The sequence below is a fragment of the Lytechinus variegatus genome, chromosome 10 (genome assembly GCF_018143015.1).
Source record: "Lytechinus variegatus isolate NC3 chromosome 10, Lvar_3.0, whole genome shotgun sequence".
Classification (NCBI taxonomy): domain Eukaryota; kingdom Metazoa; phylum Echinodermata; class Echinoidea; order Temnopleuroida; family Toxopneustidae; genus Lytechinus; species Lytechinus variegatus.
This window is the reverse complement of record NC_054749.1, coordinates 10,333,568-10,351,420: the sequence shown is the minus strand read 5'-3', so window position 1 is coordinate 10,351,420 and position 17,853 is coordinate 10,333,568. Positions and strand designations below refer to the sequence as shown.

Sequence of the window (17,853 nt, the reverse complement as noted above, 5' to 3'; positions counted from 1 at the left end):
ATTTAGGGTCAATGAACTTTGGCCAAATCGGGGGTATCTGTTGAATTACCATCATAACTTTGAAAGTTTATTGGTCTAGTTAAATAAACTTGGACATTAGAGTAATCAAGTATCACTGAACATCCTGTGCGCGTTTCAGGTCACATGACCAAGGTCAAAGGTCAATGAACTTTGGCCGAATTGGGTGTATCTGTTGAATTACCATCATAACTTTGAAAGTTTATGGATCTGATTCATGAAACTTGTACATAAGAGTAATCAAGTATCACTGAACATCCTGTTCAAGTTTCAGGTCACATGATTAAGGTCAAAGGTCATGTAAGGTCAATGAACTTTGGCCATGTTGGGTTTTTTTGTTGAATAACCATCATATCTCTGTAAGTTTATTGGTCTAGTTCATAAAAAGTGGACATAAGAGTAACCATGTATCACTGAACATCTTGTGCGAGTTAGAGTAGTATTCAAAGTCAGCACTGCTGCTATATTGAACCGCGTGATGCAGGTGAGACGGCCAGAGGCATTCCACTTGTTTTCATTTTCATTGTAAAAATTGGTTGAAGGTTTACAAATGGAATACATGCATAGGTCACAATTGACTGCAGGAACTGTATTATGACTAGAGCTACAGTTATTTGTGAGAGTTTACAGTTTATGATGTATCTATTCATTTATTTATTTGATGCTTGATAACACAATATAATAATATACATCAATTGAAAGACAAACTGAAATAGATCGTCAAACAAATGCAGTTTTTTTAGGAGTGGAGATCTTTGAATGCAGTTATCTTTTTCTAAATTATCTTTTTCAGATATCATACCTGGATTATGTTATTCCTCTATCGTAATGTAATGTAAACTGATTGTATGATTTTTTTGTGAAGAGGATGTACAAAGGATGTGCATTAGCTTTACAATCTTCATAGGATTTTTGTTCACTTCATATGTCTTCCCCAAATTCTACCATCACTCTACAGTCAGCAAAGCCGCCTTTAGTTTATGTATAATGATCATTCAATCTGCCTCTGGGCTACAGGCTTATAAATTTGAGAAATTTCTATTAAACAAACTGTTAAGACTGCTGTGCCTATACAAAGTCCTTGAAGATCATATGAGAGTCCAGAGGAACTTTTTTCCTTGAGGGGTTGTAAAATATGGAAGATACATGTACAATGGTTGGAAGAAGTTGGTTTGAATTAAAACACTGGTTCAAAGTTGTAGTTTATTTATGGATAGCCAATTTTGAAATAAATCAGCAGAGGTTCAATGTATCATCCAATTCAAATCATTCTTAACTCTCTTTGAAAGATGTTATAATTGTCTTCATCATGGAAGAATTCAGGAAGAGCACAGTAAACATTAGAAACATACAATGTAAACAAATTTTGTTATTTTTGGCTTCCCATAATTTTATCTTAGGGTTAGACCATGATCTAAGTTAAACCTGACTTCAGAATATGGGCCAATGAGTTTATATGTATTGTAGGGTCATGGGGAATTGTACATTAGCATTATTCTATAAATGAACTCATACCATAGCCATCTATTTGTTAGTGCTGCATCTGTTACCTACTGGTATCCCTGTACAAAGACTAGGGGAAATGGAACATTCAGTTGGAAATACATGGAAAGCTATTATTATATTTTATTTGAAAAATGATATTCAGAGAAAAATATTAATTATCAAATTGAACATTCTGTATTTTTTTTTTTTGGGGGGGGGGGCGGAGGAGGGTAACCACTTGCAATAGTGCATTTTGTAGCATGTTAGACAGAAGATGTAAAATTTATCATAACCTTTCACACTATTTTGTATATTTTAAAAATTCTAATAGCATGTGTAAAAACATTGTATTTAACCAAAGTAAAGAATAAAAAAATGCTGAATGTATGTCAATTGAATTTATAATGCAAATATAATCGAGTGTTTAAAAACTAGCGTCTGATGCTTTAATTTTGATATATACAGTGCGTATCAAAAAAAAGTTTACACTTTGAAAAAATCCTGTAAAATTATACATTTGTAATATTCTGAAGATTTTTCCACATTTTAATATTAGTACAGATCCATTAAAGCAAATGAAGATATAACTGTCAAAAAATATTTCCGCTTGAGTGAGCACCACTTACTTTTGAAAAGTTAGTGAAAAATGATTTGCGCAGAACTTTGAAATAGTTATGCGAATAAAAGTAGAACTTAAACATGAAGAAAAAGTGGAATTTAGCTAGTAAAATTGATTTAAAGATATCTTTTAACCTTTTTGACTTGTTTCCTTGCCCACAAACACTTCAAAGTGTGCGTTGCGCCCCACCCCACTCCCCACACACCGAGGCCATCGTGACGATATTTGCTTTACACTGAGCTGTGATTTACATGGAATGGCTTAGGCTTTATTTTTATTTTGTTAATCAGTATCGAGCTTGGAAAATGTGTGGAGAAATAAGTATTAAATGAAAAATGAAACGTAAACCCACTTTCAATTATAAAAACTTCGTAAAAAAATGCTGGAGATGTCTGATATAAACTTTTGTTCAGATTCAGTTATATCCTCAGATCCAGCTGGCACAAAAATGTGCTTACTAAGTGTTGAAATTTCAATTTGGGTGGCAAAATTGTTACAGAATGCTTGAATGTGTCCATTTTATTTCAGTTGACTAAAATTGCAAGGGAAATGTATGAGAAATGTTTCGCAGGGCAAGTTTGATTTCGCCCTTCCCCCTTGACACAGCGTGAAAATGAGCATTTCTGCGCAAACAGATTTCTGCGAGCTTTACAAGTGTAACATCCTGACAAAACTTTTACTTTCATTGGATAGATGAGACCCAAACCCAAAATTATATGTGAAAAAATAACCCACATGTTGTATATTTTTTCATTCCCAGGGCTTTTTCAAAGTGTAAACTTTTTTTTGATACGCACTGTATATAAACCCCTCAAAAAAAGTTTTGCAACTCAGTTTTGGGAGATGATATCTTTTTGGTTAATGAAGTATAAAAAATGAAACTGGTATCATTGGAAAGCTGAATTATTCCTCTTTACAATGACATGCCATTTGCTGTGATTATGTAATCATGGAATATGCAGTCACCCGAACATTGAGAAAAGTCAGAAGTGAAATGTTGCAAAATGCATTGATTTCTATTAAACGAGTCTCCATTTCTATAGAATTTCCACCATGCAGGTGACTGTGAATGCACTCGGTCCATCCTCGAAACAATTGGAAATTCGCTACTGGAAACAAAGCATTTTGCAACATTTCATTTCTAACATTGCTGCGTATTGTCATGTCTGTGTATTTCATGATAACACTCGCATTACAAATGACACATGATTGTAAAGAATAAACATGCTTTCTAAAGATATCACTTTTACACATGATGATGGCACATTAAGAAAATTATTAGCACTCAATCTTGCAGTTTGAGTTGCAGAACTCAAACATGACATGGCAACGAATTTTGCAACATTTCATTTTTTACATTGCTGCATATTTATCATGTCTGTGTATTTTATGATAACACTAGCATTACAAATGACGCATGATCGTAAAGAGGAATAATCATACTTTCCAATGATACCACTTTTACGTATGATGATGGCACACTAAGAAATTTATTAGCACTCAAAGTTGCAGAACTTTTTTTGAGGGGTTTATATGTATAGAAGGCTTCATAGAAACAAAACAATAGAAAAAAATATGTAAACACAAGAAATGGCAGCAAGAATATTCAGATGTAAAATTATTGAAGTGTTCTGAATTTTCATTGCAAGTCAAGATTTTTGTGTCACTAAACATAATATATGCATGCAACAAAAACATTTTTTCAATCAAACTTTAAGCAATGCATTTTGGTTAAAATATGTATTTCTCATTCTCAGGAGTTTATGATTTTCAGGTAGTTTTAACTATTTCAATTGTCTGTACCCTATTAAATGAAATTAGCATATGATAAGAATGATTTATGCATCATGTACCATTGGCTTGTATGGTTGGAAGGGTTCTCAAATATTAGTCATGATGTTCCATCTAATCATTAATATCATTGGATGTCATTTCAACTAAAATCATGTTGACAACTTTGATGATGCACCTTTCAACAAATGTATTGAGCATAGTGTCTCTTTTAAGAGACACTTTTGCAGTTTCTCTTTTTCCTAAGTGCTATGGAATATGATTGGAAAGAAAAAGAAAGTACTGAAAATATGATACCATACCTAGTGCATTATACAATGCAGTTCCTGAATAAGAGCTTTTTAACTTAAGCTAATCATTACACACTCTTTGGCAATTTGATCAATACAACAAAATCACTGTTTAAAAGTTTGAATTGTTAACTTTTTGTAAAACTCACGATAATATCCTCAAGTTTGAATTATGTTATATCCATAGAAAATTATTGATAGTCTAAATGAAATTGTTTGAGGAGGAAACGAGGATTGTTATAGATCTTATGAAAACTGCATACATGTACCTCTTGTGGGTTAATATTTATTGCTTTGTATTTGACTTTTATTTGGAACATTATTTGAAGGGGTTGATAAGGGATGATGAGACTGCCAGTAAATTCTCATAATCTTAGATTTTTGCCATATCATTTAATACATCACTCTATGTATATTTTAGCTAAATATTAAAGACGTAAGTTTATTTCTTCTATGCAATTAAATTGAATAAGTTCTAAAGTCAGCTATCTGTACATAGGGATTTTTTATTTAGACCAAGAAAGGGTCACCCTAAGCTACTGATCACTGCATGTAGGTGATTAAGACTGTTTTGCAACCAAATTACAGCATTACTGTGGGTTTTTTTTCTGAAAATATGATTCTCATTTTTTAAATGGAAATTTATGTAATATTGAGAAAAATTGTCTCTAAGTCTATTTTCTATTAGACTTCCACAGTTAATTGGTTGAATAGTATTTCAGGTTACTAGTTTGCACAAGATTGGTAGCTATCAATCATGTGTATTACAAAGAGCTTTATCAAACACCAATTTAGTCTTGGATACCCAGCAAATATCTTGTATATTGATTGATATGAATCCAACACCTCTCTATAGCTGTGCAATAAATGTGTAATCTAATATTAAAAAGATATCACAATATTGGGGCCAGTTTCACAAATGGTGAAACCTAAGTTCATAGTTAAAGTGCAGTGTCAATTACATCATTCTCAGGGTACGACATGAATCCATCGATATGAAGTGTGTTAAGAGTTTGCATTTGCACTATACTTTTAACTTATCTCATATCTCTTTGTTAACAGTCCCCATTAATCATATTGTTTATCCGTACCAACAGGCAAGAGTTTTAAAGCCAATAGATTATATGTAAGGAAATACAATATAAAGCTACAGTATCTAGCTTTCAGCACATGAAGTCTACTTGCTGCTTTTTATCCATACCATTTTCATACTTTAGATTATTTCTTTATACTACTTTGTAGTCATTGATGTATATATATGACTGTATTGATCTGATTATACCTGCTACTATTACAGGAAGAACAGAATGAAGAGCTTCTCCAGGCCCAGCAGAGAAACCACGCCCAGATAGTAGAGGAGATTGAGAGAAAGCATAGAAAAGAGATGGAGGATAGAGAAACAGAGAGGAAACTAGAAAAGGAGAAAGAAGATGAGTCTGTCACCACAGGTGAGTATATATTCTCATCATCCTTCACTCAAACTTTGTTTGGCCAGACTTGCCAAGTTTTACACTGCTCTCAGCCAATGAAATGCAATGATTTCAGTAGCTTATTATCATTGTCAATGAAAATCACTGTTTGATGAAATGCTCCCATGGTGTGTTGAATCTTAACATGGTTGAATCTTATCCTACAAATTAGTATATAGAATACTGAGCATGAAAGCTTGAAAGGATCTAATTCTTATCTCAATTAAAATGTTGGAGTATTTTTCAGTCTACTCGAATGAGCTCCAAAATAGACTATTGACCAAGAACCAGGCTTGGTGCTGATTGGAGCATTGGCATGCCAGAATACATAAGGCATCAAGACTGCATGCATTGACTGGGTCAGATACTAATATAAGCTAGTATTGACTCAGTACCTCCTGGGCTTGGAAAACTAGAATAAGTTACCATACTTGTCAAAAAGACAATATTAGTCATGATAATTTGTATATCCATTTTGATGCATGTAGGGAGCACCTTGGTTGAGTGATCTATGGTACTTGAGATATATAAATCCACCGAATGGCTGTAATGAGCAGGGAATATTATCCTTAAAGCTGTTCTATCATTCAGAAGACTGTTTGCATTATTGATAAATGAACAGAGTATATTAATCCTGATACCTATCCAACATCACCTCAAGTTTAGCTCCAATGCAAACACCAGAAGTTAAATCAAACTACCCTTCGTTTTCCTCTTCATTTGGAAGCTTTCTACATGTACATCCCCCTTTCCTAATAAAGGGGAAAAAATAATGAATTGAATCTGAATGAAGTAATTTTATGTTCATTCAGGGGATTTTTATCCGATGAGTGTTTATCAAACAGTGTGATCATTTTAATGCTATTTTGAAATCTGTTTGAAATAATTGTGAATTGTTGTTTTGTCCCTTTCAGCGATATCAGTATTAAAGGCAGCATATGAAGCTGAGCTAGAAAAGGAGAAGCGTTTATCACAAGAATCTTATCCTAAAGATGTTGAGACCATCATGAAAAGGCATAGGTGAGCTAATTATTATAGCCCTTATTCTCAAATCCTATTGAACTAAAACCATTCTGGACTGAAATTATGAGAAGCTATACTCTTCAAACAATTGTTTCAGATAAGTTTATTGGGATCTTCTTTCATGTTGAAAAACTATTTTATCTATCATTTCAACAATGATTGGTAATGCTTTGTGCCTAAAGTGATGATAAGTTAATTATTTTGTTATGTAGCTTTGCATTACAGTTGGCTCTCCATCATAACTTTAGACCATGGTTTAATTCAAACCAGAGTTCAGAAATTTATTCATAAATCACAAAAAATATTTTTTCTTCTTCATTTGTTGATCAATTTCAATTTTGTTTGTTTTAATATGATAGCTTGAGGTGGTGATACAAAATTTCAACACAGCATTTTGAAATTCATTAAATATGCTAATTTATTCATATATTTTCAAAACTCCCCAAAAATAACTTATTTATTTGTTAATTGATTTTGATTTTTTCTGTTCTATCTGAGAGCTACATGAGGTTTACGAAGGTTCTACACAGAGTTAAGAAATTTTGACTAGAAAGTTATTTATGCTTAATTTATATCAAATTCATTCATAGATCACAAAAAATGCTTCTATGTTATTTCTTCATCAATTTCAATTCTATATCCTCAATTTATGTCACCAATATAATTCACTAGTGTCAACTGGGCTGATATTAAAATTGTGTTAAATTTCGTTGCGAGATGCCGGATGAGCTCCACATCATTGATGTGCTAGTTTCCTTATTTAGGCCATTTTGTCCAGCTAGTAATGATTTGCTGAATACTTTGTTATTTAACACAGAGAGGTAGTGACACAGATGAACAGAGACTGGGTCATCCTATCTACAAAGTTCTCTGAACAATGTAAGGAGAATACCATGTTAAGTAAAGCTCTGCGTGCCATGCAACGCTCACAGAAGGAAGCCCATGAGAAGCTACAGAAAGCCCAGGTAGATAATAGAAGGAAAGTCTCATCACTTGGAGAGCAACTTGAAAGAATAGAGATGGAGGATGATGATGATGATGAGGATGATGAAGGGCAAGATGCTGAAAAAGAGAGGAAATTGAAGGTGCTAGAGGTATGTTAATAATCACAAAATTACTGTTATCTGCAAAATTTGTGTATTTTATTTTGAGAGGATTGTATGTCAACCATTATTATCGTGAGACATACAAGATAGCGTAGGCTGAGATTTCAAATTGAAAAATTAAAGATATATGTAACTGAATAAGGAATTGCAAGTACATAGAAGATTATTTATCACTTTGAAACATAAACAATGTTTAATGCATGATAGTTCAATAAGTTAGCCAATCTCATGGGATATTACACAAATGCTTGACATGACCTTAATGACTCAGCTTGCATACATGTATTATGAAATTGATGAGCTGTGGGATTTTTCTTTATATAATTTCTCTCTGTTTTTTAGTTTACAGGAGTAGTTTTAAAGCTCCCAAATTATCATGGCTCAGCAGTTTATCAAGAGAAGTTAAAAGGAAAAAATGTGGGTTGGGCTATTCCAATTGATGAATAGATGAGATTGTGAAAGTTTTTTTTTAGTTTAATAAACCTTTAGTATGCAATATCTTTCAGATCTGGGAATGTCTAGAATTTCTCTCTGCCATCAGCAAAATACACCAGAACTAACAATGTTTTACCCATACAATGTTATGAATCACCTGTATAAATTAACTTAGAGTTAGGCTTCGTACAAAAATAATCTGATATGAAACAAAGAAAGCGATAAGGTTTATTGGGCAGATTGGTCTATCTCATTCCTCATGGTCTAATCTAGCACCAGTTTGTCTACTAAACATTTTATCTTATTTCCATTCAGCCCGAACAAATATGTTTACTTACCAAATTTGATTAGCATTTTTGTCTCACCTGCGAAGCAAAGTGAGACTATAGGCGCCGCTTTTCCGACGGCGGCGGCGGCGTCAACATCAAATCTTAACCTGAGGTTAAGTTTTTGAAATGACGTCATAACTTAGAAAGTATATGGACCTAGTTAATAAAACTTGGCCATAAGGTTAATCAAGTATTACTGAACATCCTATTAGAGTTTCATGTCACATGACCAAGGTCAAAGGTCATTTAGGGTCAATGAACTTAGACCATGTTGGAGGATTCAACATCGAAATCTTAACCTGAGGTTAAGTTTTTGAAACGTCATCATAACTTAGAAAATATATGGACCTAGTTCATGAAACTTGGACATAAGGTTAATCAAGTATCACTGAACATCCTGCATGAGTTTCACGTCACATGACCAAGGTCAAAGGTCATTTAGGGTCAATGAACTTTGGCCGAATTGGGGATATCTGTTGAATTCCCATCATAACTTTGAAAGTTTATGGATCTGATTCATGAAACTTAGAATAATAGTAATCAAGCATCACTGAAAATTTTGTGCAAGTTTCAGGTCTCATGATTAAGGTCAAAGGTCATGTAGGGTCAATGAACTTTGGCCGAATCGGGGGTATCTGTTGAATTACCATCATAACTTTGAAAGTTTATTGGTCTAGTTCGTTAAACTTGGACATTAGAGTAATCAAGTATCACTGAACATCCTGTGCGCGTTTCAGGTCACATGACCAATGTCAAAGGTCAATGAACTTTGGCCGAATCGGGGGTATCTGTTGAATTACCATCATAACTTTGAAAGTTTATTGGTCTAGTTCATTAAACTTGGACATTGGAGTAATCAAGTATCACTGAACATCCTGTGCGCGTTTCAGGTCACATGACCAAGGTCAAAGGTCAATGAACTTTGGCCGAATTGGGTATATCTGTTGAATAACCATCATATCTCTGTTAGTTTATTGGTCTAGTTCATAAAAAGTGGACATAAGAGTAACCATGTATCACTGAACATCTTGTGCGAGTTAGAGTAGTATTCAAAGTCAGCACTGCTGCTATATTGAACTGCGTGATGCAGGTGAGACGGCCAGAGGCATTCCACTTGTTAGTAATAAGAGAAAAGATCTCAACTAAGTTCTGCACAGACCTATATAAAAATCTGCTACACAAAATAATTTTTGTGTATTAGTCTTCAAAAAATTAGAGCAAATTGCGATGTAATACCAGGAAATTTTTCCCCAAATTTATAGTAGACCAAATTGATAATAGACCAAAATTGATAGTAGACCGAATTGATAGTAGACCAATTGATAGTAGACCAAATTGATAGTAGACCAAATTGATAGTAGACCAAATTGATAGTAGACCAAATTGATAGTAGACCAAATTGATAGTAGACCAAATTGATAGTAGACCAAATTGATAGTAGACCAAATCGATAGTAGACCAAATTGATAGTAGACCAAATCGATAGTAGACCAAATCGATAGTAGACCAAATTGATAGTAGACCAAATTGATAGTAGACCGAATTGATAGCAGACCAATTGATAGTAGACCAAATTGATAGTAGACCAAATTGATAGTAGACCAAATTGATAGTAGACCAAATTGATAGTAGACCAAATTGATAGTAGACCAAATCGATAGTAGACCAAATTGATAGTAGACCAAATTGATAGTAGACCAAATTGATAGTAGAACCAATTGATAGTAGACCGAATTGATAGTAGACCAAATTGATAGTAGACCAAATTGATAGTAGACCAAATTGATAGTAGACCAAATTGATAGTAGACCGAATGGGCAATTATGTTTTGCCCATGTGGTATTGGACTACCGGTATGTGATTAACTTCTTGTTAACTAAGTTAATATAAAGCCAAAATTTAAAAAAAAGAATTAAGAAGAATAGCGCCTGTACATCAATGACTGTCACTAACATGTTAAACATGTATTTTTATTCAGATGAATCTGAGATTACGAGAGCTGGAGCTAGAGTTTGCCCTAGAAGAGATAGATACTTTGAAAGAAGGAGGAAGAGATAGACAGAAGACAATGGGGGAGAAGGAAGACATATCAGGAGCTGGAGAGAAACCTCGCCGGAGCTCTGTCACAACTCCACCAGAGTCTGGTATATACTGCCTTTCCTTTACACTTAAGTCCATTTCATTTTTATCTATCTCTCCATTCCACTATCTCAATAGAGATTTATATGAGTCTTAACCCTAACAAGACTAGAGGGGCATGATTCAGCCTCCCTCAACATTTTTTTTTTGACAATCTATCTGTTGCAAGAAAGTTTTTATCCCGCTGATTGCTGACGTTTTAATCTCAAGCCTTGTACAACTTTTGAGATCAAATTTGTGACCCCCACGATTGAAAATTATGGAACATTTTTTAAATGCCTGTCAGACTGAAATTGCTAAAAAAAAGTAAATCCTTTTTTAATCTGAATCAAGATAAACTGTTGCGGGCTGACCTACTTTTCCTGAAGCCACGCGCTCAGCGCGCGGAATGCGTACTAGAAGTGGGCATTTCATTTTCAACATCATCACAAAATACCGGGGGTAGTGAGAATATGTTTGGTCACATGATGCTATTTAAACCAATCAGCATACATGATTTAATTTATGTAGGATATAATACATTGTACATCATTCATTGTTATGTTATTCCAGTTTTCATATTGCTCTGGGGGCTTATTTATCATTATCTCTCAACACTTTCTTTTGTAATAAATCAATAATCTCAAGGTTTCATGACTTTATGTCATTCCTTTAGAGAGAACATATTACTATTTTCTAACAGAGTTGGTAAACATTGCATTCATGAACATTGTTTGATAGATGAAAATTAATTTTATTGTGTATCTGTATATGCCAACTATTTTCATAATCTTAAGAAATTAATTGGTTTTGTCTTGTTTTATAATATTGCTTTCAGATGGTGCCACGCGACCAAAAAACCGAAGAAGTCTTTCAGATTTAACACATATGTTCCACAAATCAAAAGTAAGTGAAAAAAATATAACTTCTTATAGATCTAATTTCTTTATACCTATTCACATAGGTACAACATTTATAATGTCAGCTTTCTTTCAATATGGAGTGATTTGTCCTCATTCAACTCTTTTATATCAAAGAACTCTTGCATTTGTTTAAACTTACCTAACCTGTGTTAATCAAGATCTGAAGAAACTTAAATTGTATCAGTTATATGCTTCTTTTGTTTGCAAAGAATTATTTTTGAGATGAGGAGAAAGAAACAAGTCCTTGTGATTCAGTCATCCTCAAATATTTAAAAGGTTTTCCTTAATCAACTTTGTGAAATCATGGAATCTTAGCTGAAAACTGATAAACACTTACACAAAAAAGCATATGTGGGACAATTTACTGATGTTGCTTTTAAAAGACCCCAGACATTTAATGCAATGTCGTGCCTATTTTACTAATTTCTCGGCAAATACGCATTTTCTTCCTGAGCCATTTGGGGCATATTCTTTTTATTTATTCATATGAACACTTGGGTGGTCATTTTATTTGATTTTGTGTGAACTCATTTTGAGATTGTTACCACAACTTTAATTTATCTTTAATTAATTTCATTTTCCTCCCTCTATTCCAGAAAGGAGAAAAGAAGTAACCAAACTGAAGGGAGGATCTACCATTATTAATTCCTAGCTCTTAGACGAATGGGTCAACATGCTGAATTTAGAACAGACTTTGTTACTAGTATTTATTAATCTCTTGCTCTAACTCCAGCATCAACCTATCTTAGTATGGATGGTGTTCAACACTTCCAATCCCAGTCTTCACAAAGGAACAGTTGGTTACCTGTGCTATACACGTCTGGTTGGTTATCCATCTTAATTTGCCCCCTTCTTGAATAGCGCCCTCACCAGACTTGATAAATCAAATGCTCAATGTGGTTTCCTCTCATCGTGTCTTGGATGTCATCTGTGCATCCTTTAAGTCTGGCTCTGAGGCACCTGTGCTACAAGTCTAGAATCATGCCACTCTTGTTCAGCAGTGGTCTTTGGAGGGTAACCTGGGTGCACCCCATCTTCCATCCTCTGAAATATTCTGAGGATTCATCTCCAAGTAAAGACCTAATCTGTGTATGGTCTAAACTGCCTTTCAATAAGAGAGAAGATTCCTATACCTAATCCATTTTCTTTATCTAGTAACTCTCAATCAACCAACACTTTCAAAACTCCCGACTGCCTTAAGAACTGTACCCTTGTAGAGGTTACAGTATTCTGTTATTTAGTCACCCAACTTATAGACCTTATGCAACATGATATTGCTTTCTCCGTTAGAGGATATAGGAATGTAAGCTTCAGATCACCAATACATTCAAGACAATGAGTTGAACCTAAAAGATGGCTGTGTAATGACGTTAATACATGAGGTTTATTTTTACTGAAATGCTCTTTAATGTGTCTGCCATGATATATTCATTCAAACCTTTATCTTGACCATAGCTTCTATCATCAATTATTTATGTAGTATTTCAGTCAGCAGTATTCATTTATAGAAGCTGGTATATTCATCATTTCTTGTTCTCTTAATTAAGCCAAAGTTATATCAAAATCATATGTAACAAATATGATTTTATATTGTCTTGTTACCACTCCCAAGTGGAAGGATGGGGGGCATTCAGATATATTGGTGCGCACACTCGTATTCATAGTTCTTGATACTCTTAACATTTTTGTTCCTAACTTTATTCCCTGAACAAGATAAATCTAACCTATATAAACCAAAATTTAGGATCACCCATTTTTTTACTCACACATAGTCACCAGTTTACCTGGGGTGGGAATAAAAAAGGCACAGAATTCTTGTATTTTCTATTGATTTGTATCAGTCTGCCCTGGCATGTACAACTTGGGCTGAATATCCTTGAAAATATCCAGACATATTCACATGTTTATACTGATTGTGTATTTCATGATTCACATCAATAAATATCTGTTTTGATGTGCATATGTGTATACCAAAATATTTAAATCCCCCTCCTCCCTCTGGAGGTACTACTTCACTGCTCTTGTAATGAATTCACTTTAGTTGGCCAGTCCTTTTGTAGTGACTAGATTCATATCTTCTCTGTTAGATTTTTTTTACGTATATATCCACAATCGATATTATTTTTCTATCAATTATCAGGATTGAAGACAATTACTATGTCAATTTAAACTTTTCTAACTCTCCAAACTTCCTTGTTTTCCCTTTAATTCATATTTGTTAAATCTCATCACACTTTCGTATAAAGGAAGATGATAGTTTTGTCATTTCTGATATAATTCATTTTATGTAGATTTTGTTACAATATTTTTTAGTAACCTTGTAAACTTATTTGCTGTATATATTTTGTTAATAAATCCTCCACATTTTAATATATTTTTTTTGTTGTACAATATATTTAAAGATTTTTTGACAATAAATATACCGATAAACTAGAATAAAACATTGCTTGCTTACGCTTTCTACTTCAAGGACCAATATGTCATCTTTGTGGTTTAGTTTCTTATGGAACCATGGCTAGTTATGCATTGTATATGAACATTGAATGTGTACCATTTGTATTAACATCCTTTTAGCAGAAATATCTGCATAACAAATCTGTTTAACGATGGTAAAGTGTGCTCTTATCTTGTTGACTTGAAGACGAGTGTACATATTAATAATATCACTGTTTAACCAGTGTAATAGATTCCCCCAATACCTCAATCTCACTGTGTCTTGCCCATTAATACACAACATATTCCTCAATAAACGAATCGATTTCCAGGCAGAGAACTCGCCTTAATGATATCAAATAAATGCCCGAGCAGCTCTTACTAATCATATTTATTTATTGCATGTATTTGTAGAGTGTCTTTGCAGACCATTGATTCTTGTAAAGAGCTTCATGTATGTATACAACCATGCTGCATGGTTTTGTGAAGTGTAGAATATGAATTTTGCGTGCATTACATTGTATTTTGAAAAGAGAGTATGTTTTTGCAACCCACCAAACTTATCTTACTGTACGAATGATGTAATTCAGTTTTAACTTCTTTTTTAAAAAGTTGCATATTTTTTATTTTTTAATATGTTGTACTTTTACTTTATAAACTTTGTGGCATATTCAAAGGTATTTTACTTATTTCAGAATTACATTTGCTGATGTCAATCTACTGTTGTATTTTTATGTTGATTTTAGTGCTAAGAACAAAAGAAATCAATATAGATATTTTCCTCTTTTTTTAACATAGTTTCTTCATCAAGGAATAATTATTATCTAGACAAAACAATGTAACAGCTAAGATAAGCATGTTGTTTTTGTGACCAAACAAGTTATGAGATATATTCCAAAATGTTATTCCATTTTTTGACACTTTTGAAGATCTAGGTGTAGATTAATCAGTTAATATTTTCTTCAAAAAAGATTTTTATATCATTTTATTCAACCAAATATTTTTTTTTTGCTTTGAAGAAAAAAAATTCCCATGATGTAGGGATTTCATATCATTCTTTGTTGAATATCGTCCTACTTTCTTTTATTTCATGTTGTGCTAATTTTTATATGTTAACATAGAGATTTTTATTGTCTGTGATGGATAAGAGTTTGATAGAACAGTCACCTTATTAGGTGTGAAATGGATGAATGTATTATTAGTTAGACCTTTATTAATAAAGCAAATAATGTACATCTTTTCTTCCAGATAAAGTATACTAGCTGTATAAGTTTTGTATGTTTTTCCATTTGTATACATTACTATTAATTATACATTATTTCGAGTCATCATTCATTGCTTTTCATTAAAAATGACAGACTTTCTGTTTTAACGAATCTGTTACTTCACACATTCAGTTCTGATACATAATTTCTAAATGTTAGTATAATCAAGCCATGGGTCCAAACTGCATCAGATTACTTTGGAAGAAATATCAATTTTAGCATATTCTAATCACCTTTTCTATCCTTGTGGGGTGGTATTAGTCATCTGATGTTCCTTATCAAATACATTATAAATTAATTTATTTAAATTTGAATGTAATCTTCCCAACTGTATAATAAAATGCTACTTCCAGATTTGTAATTTGTTGTTTTCTAAGCGCTTTTGAGTATATTTTCTTGCAAAATGTTTTCTACTCTGTGCTTTCAAAGTGTAAACAATTCAATTTAAAGCAATCTATGTAAATACGTAAAACATAATAGCGTTAACATTTTGAGAGGAGAGGGTTTTAGAAAATTGAACGATAAGAGAGACAGAGAGAGAGAGCATGAAAGAGATGATATAATATTAATTTGAGTGGGTATAGACTTGTTATGTTATTTATAGTGAATGTGAATTTAAAGTCCAACCTACCTGATGATAGAGTGATGGATGTGTGTACATATTTAATATCTTCCCTTTCCTATAGCCCGATTCCCTTTTGTTGTATATCTCATCTATTTATTTGTAGTGGGAATATGTAGTCGACCCTCCTCATTTACAGATTTTATTTTATAAGCAAGATCAGTATTTTACTCTGTTTTATTCATGCAGACTATGTCTTTTGTGATGACCTTTTAGCTATGATTATGTCATTTTTTAGGTCACTTATATGTCAACAGCAGAGATGAGAAAGAGAAGAATTTATTGAATGTTATTTGTATCTTGAAGGTACGAGTGTTGATACAGCCATTCATGTTTGTATTTTCTCTAGACAAAGATCAAATGACGAGTTTCTGACATTATATGTAATAAATAACATGTATTCTTTATGATAGTATTAATAAATCTACATCAATATTATAAAGCTTATGTTTGACATTGTTTATTAGTCTAATAGAAGGGTAGAAGAAGGAGAGAGAGAGAAGATCATACTTTGGGGGACTGTAAAGGCTTGAAAGTTTGAAAGTTGATTTATTTACTGAACAACCAATGCTGGGTATTGGAGTCCATTAAAAATACATTAGAACACTTTACATAACAGCATTTGAATAATATATATTTAAACAAGCAATTTGAGAGTACATTAAAAAACAATATCTACAAAGAACATTAAAGATACAAAATTTCAGTGATATAAAATTACCCAAAAACAGGATAAAAGAAAGGATAAAAATAAAAGAAGAGAAAAGGAAAGAAAAACAAGCCAATAAGTATATAGAAATATATACGAGAAATGAAATTTGACGGGGAGAGAGTGAAGGTGGTGATGGGGGATGAAGAAGGGAGGAGAATAAGAAGGAAAGACAAATATTATTTATTACAAAATTATAGGCACAGCCTGAAAAAGAAAATAGACCAAAATGGCTAAAAAAATATCCAGATATACAGTGCATCCCACAAAAAAACAAAACCAAGATTTAGCGATGATTTATCATAACTTAATCATAAATAAAATAGACAAATGACATACGAATGTAAAGCTTAGAACCTCCTCTTTCATCCGATATTACTTGGATTATTCCTCATTCACGCATGAGTGAGCAAAAGCAAACGGTTAACAAAATTTTCTGTATATTCACCTGTTCACCTGGATGCTAGAAGACCCCTTGGAGCGAAGACGGCTGCTTTGGGGGGGGGGGGGGTTCGGGGGCAATTTTGGAAAATACTAATTTTGCCCAATTTTGGCCAATTCCCTCAGCCACACCTACCATCACCTGAGGTAGGCCTGTGAACTTGTATGGCCATTGCTAAACAATAATATCTAGGCATTATGAAGTATGGTCCATGTGATGCCGATTGTTATCCACACGTATTACGTGAGAATGCATACAAGTGTCATGTGCGTAAAACATTCCCTATAGACTTGTGTGTTAAAATCCTAAAAAATAAATGTGAAATTAGAGTCGAATGTTTACTACCATTGGATAAGATATATATCTGACCAGCAAGGGGTATCATAGCCAGCTCATTTTCAAAATAAATCGCCATTTATGACGATTATGATGGGATCAGACTTATCAAATGAAACGGTAATATAGCCCTAATTCTTCCACCAGTCAAAAAATATAGTTTCAAAATCATTGATATATCTTTCCATTTTGGACAATGGAAGTTACCATTTCTATAATAGCATTAGATTTTCATATTCATACACTTTTGTCAATCAGCAATATCAAATTGAAATTTTTTTGAATGGGTTGGGTCGAATAAATATCTTTAGCCTTCCTGTTGTAATTATGCTCATGAAATTAAGAGGTCTTTTTACCATAGAGATATCATGGGCCTGACGAGATGAGCGATACGTAGGAACGTCCTAGGACCATTCTTCCGAGATACGGATGTACCGCGT

General features: G+C 33.1%; 1 protein-coding gene across 2 annotated transcripts in view; it reads left to right on the top strand.

Moving 5' to 3' along the window:
* LOC121422455 (myosin phosphatase Rho-interacting protein-like) overlaps window positions 1-16,364 on the top strand; it is a 119,692-nt gene extending 103,328 nt beyond the window's left edge. For both annotated transcript variants that reach the window (XM_041617521.1, XM_041617519.1), the window contains 6 exons: window positions 5,501-5,651; window positions 6,587-6,692; window positions 7,513-7,789; window positions 10,544-10,709; window positions 11,522-11,589; window positions 12,203-16,364. In XM_041617521.1, coding sequence (XP_041473455.1) covers window positions 5,501-5,651; window positions 6,587-6,692; window positions 7,513-7,789; window positions 10,544-10,709; window positions 11,522-11,589; window positions 12,203-12,220 — 786 coding nt within the window. In that variant the 3' untranslated portion in view covers window positions 12,221-16,364. The remainder of the gene's footprint in view (window positions 1-5,500; window positions 5,652-6,586; window positions 6,693-7,512; window positions 7,790-10,543; window positions 10,710-11,521; window positions 11,590-12,202) is intronic.
* Window positions 16,365-17,853: the final 1,489 nt, after the last annotated feature.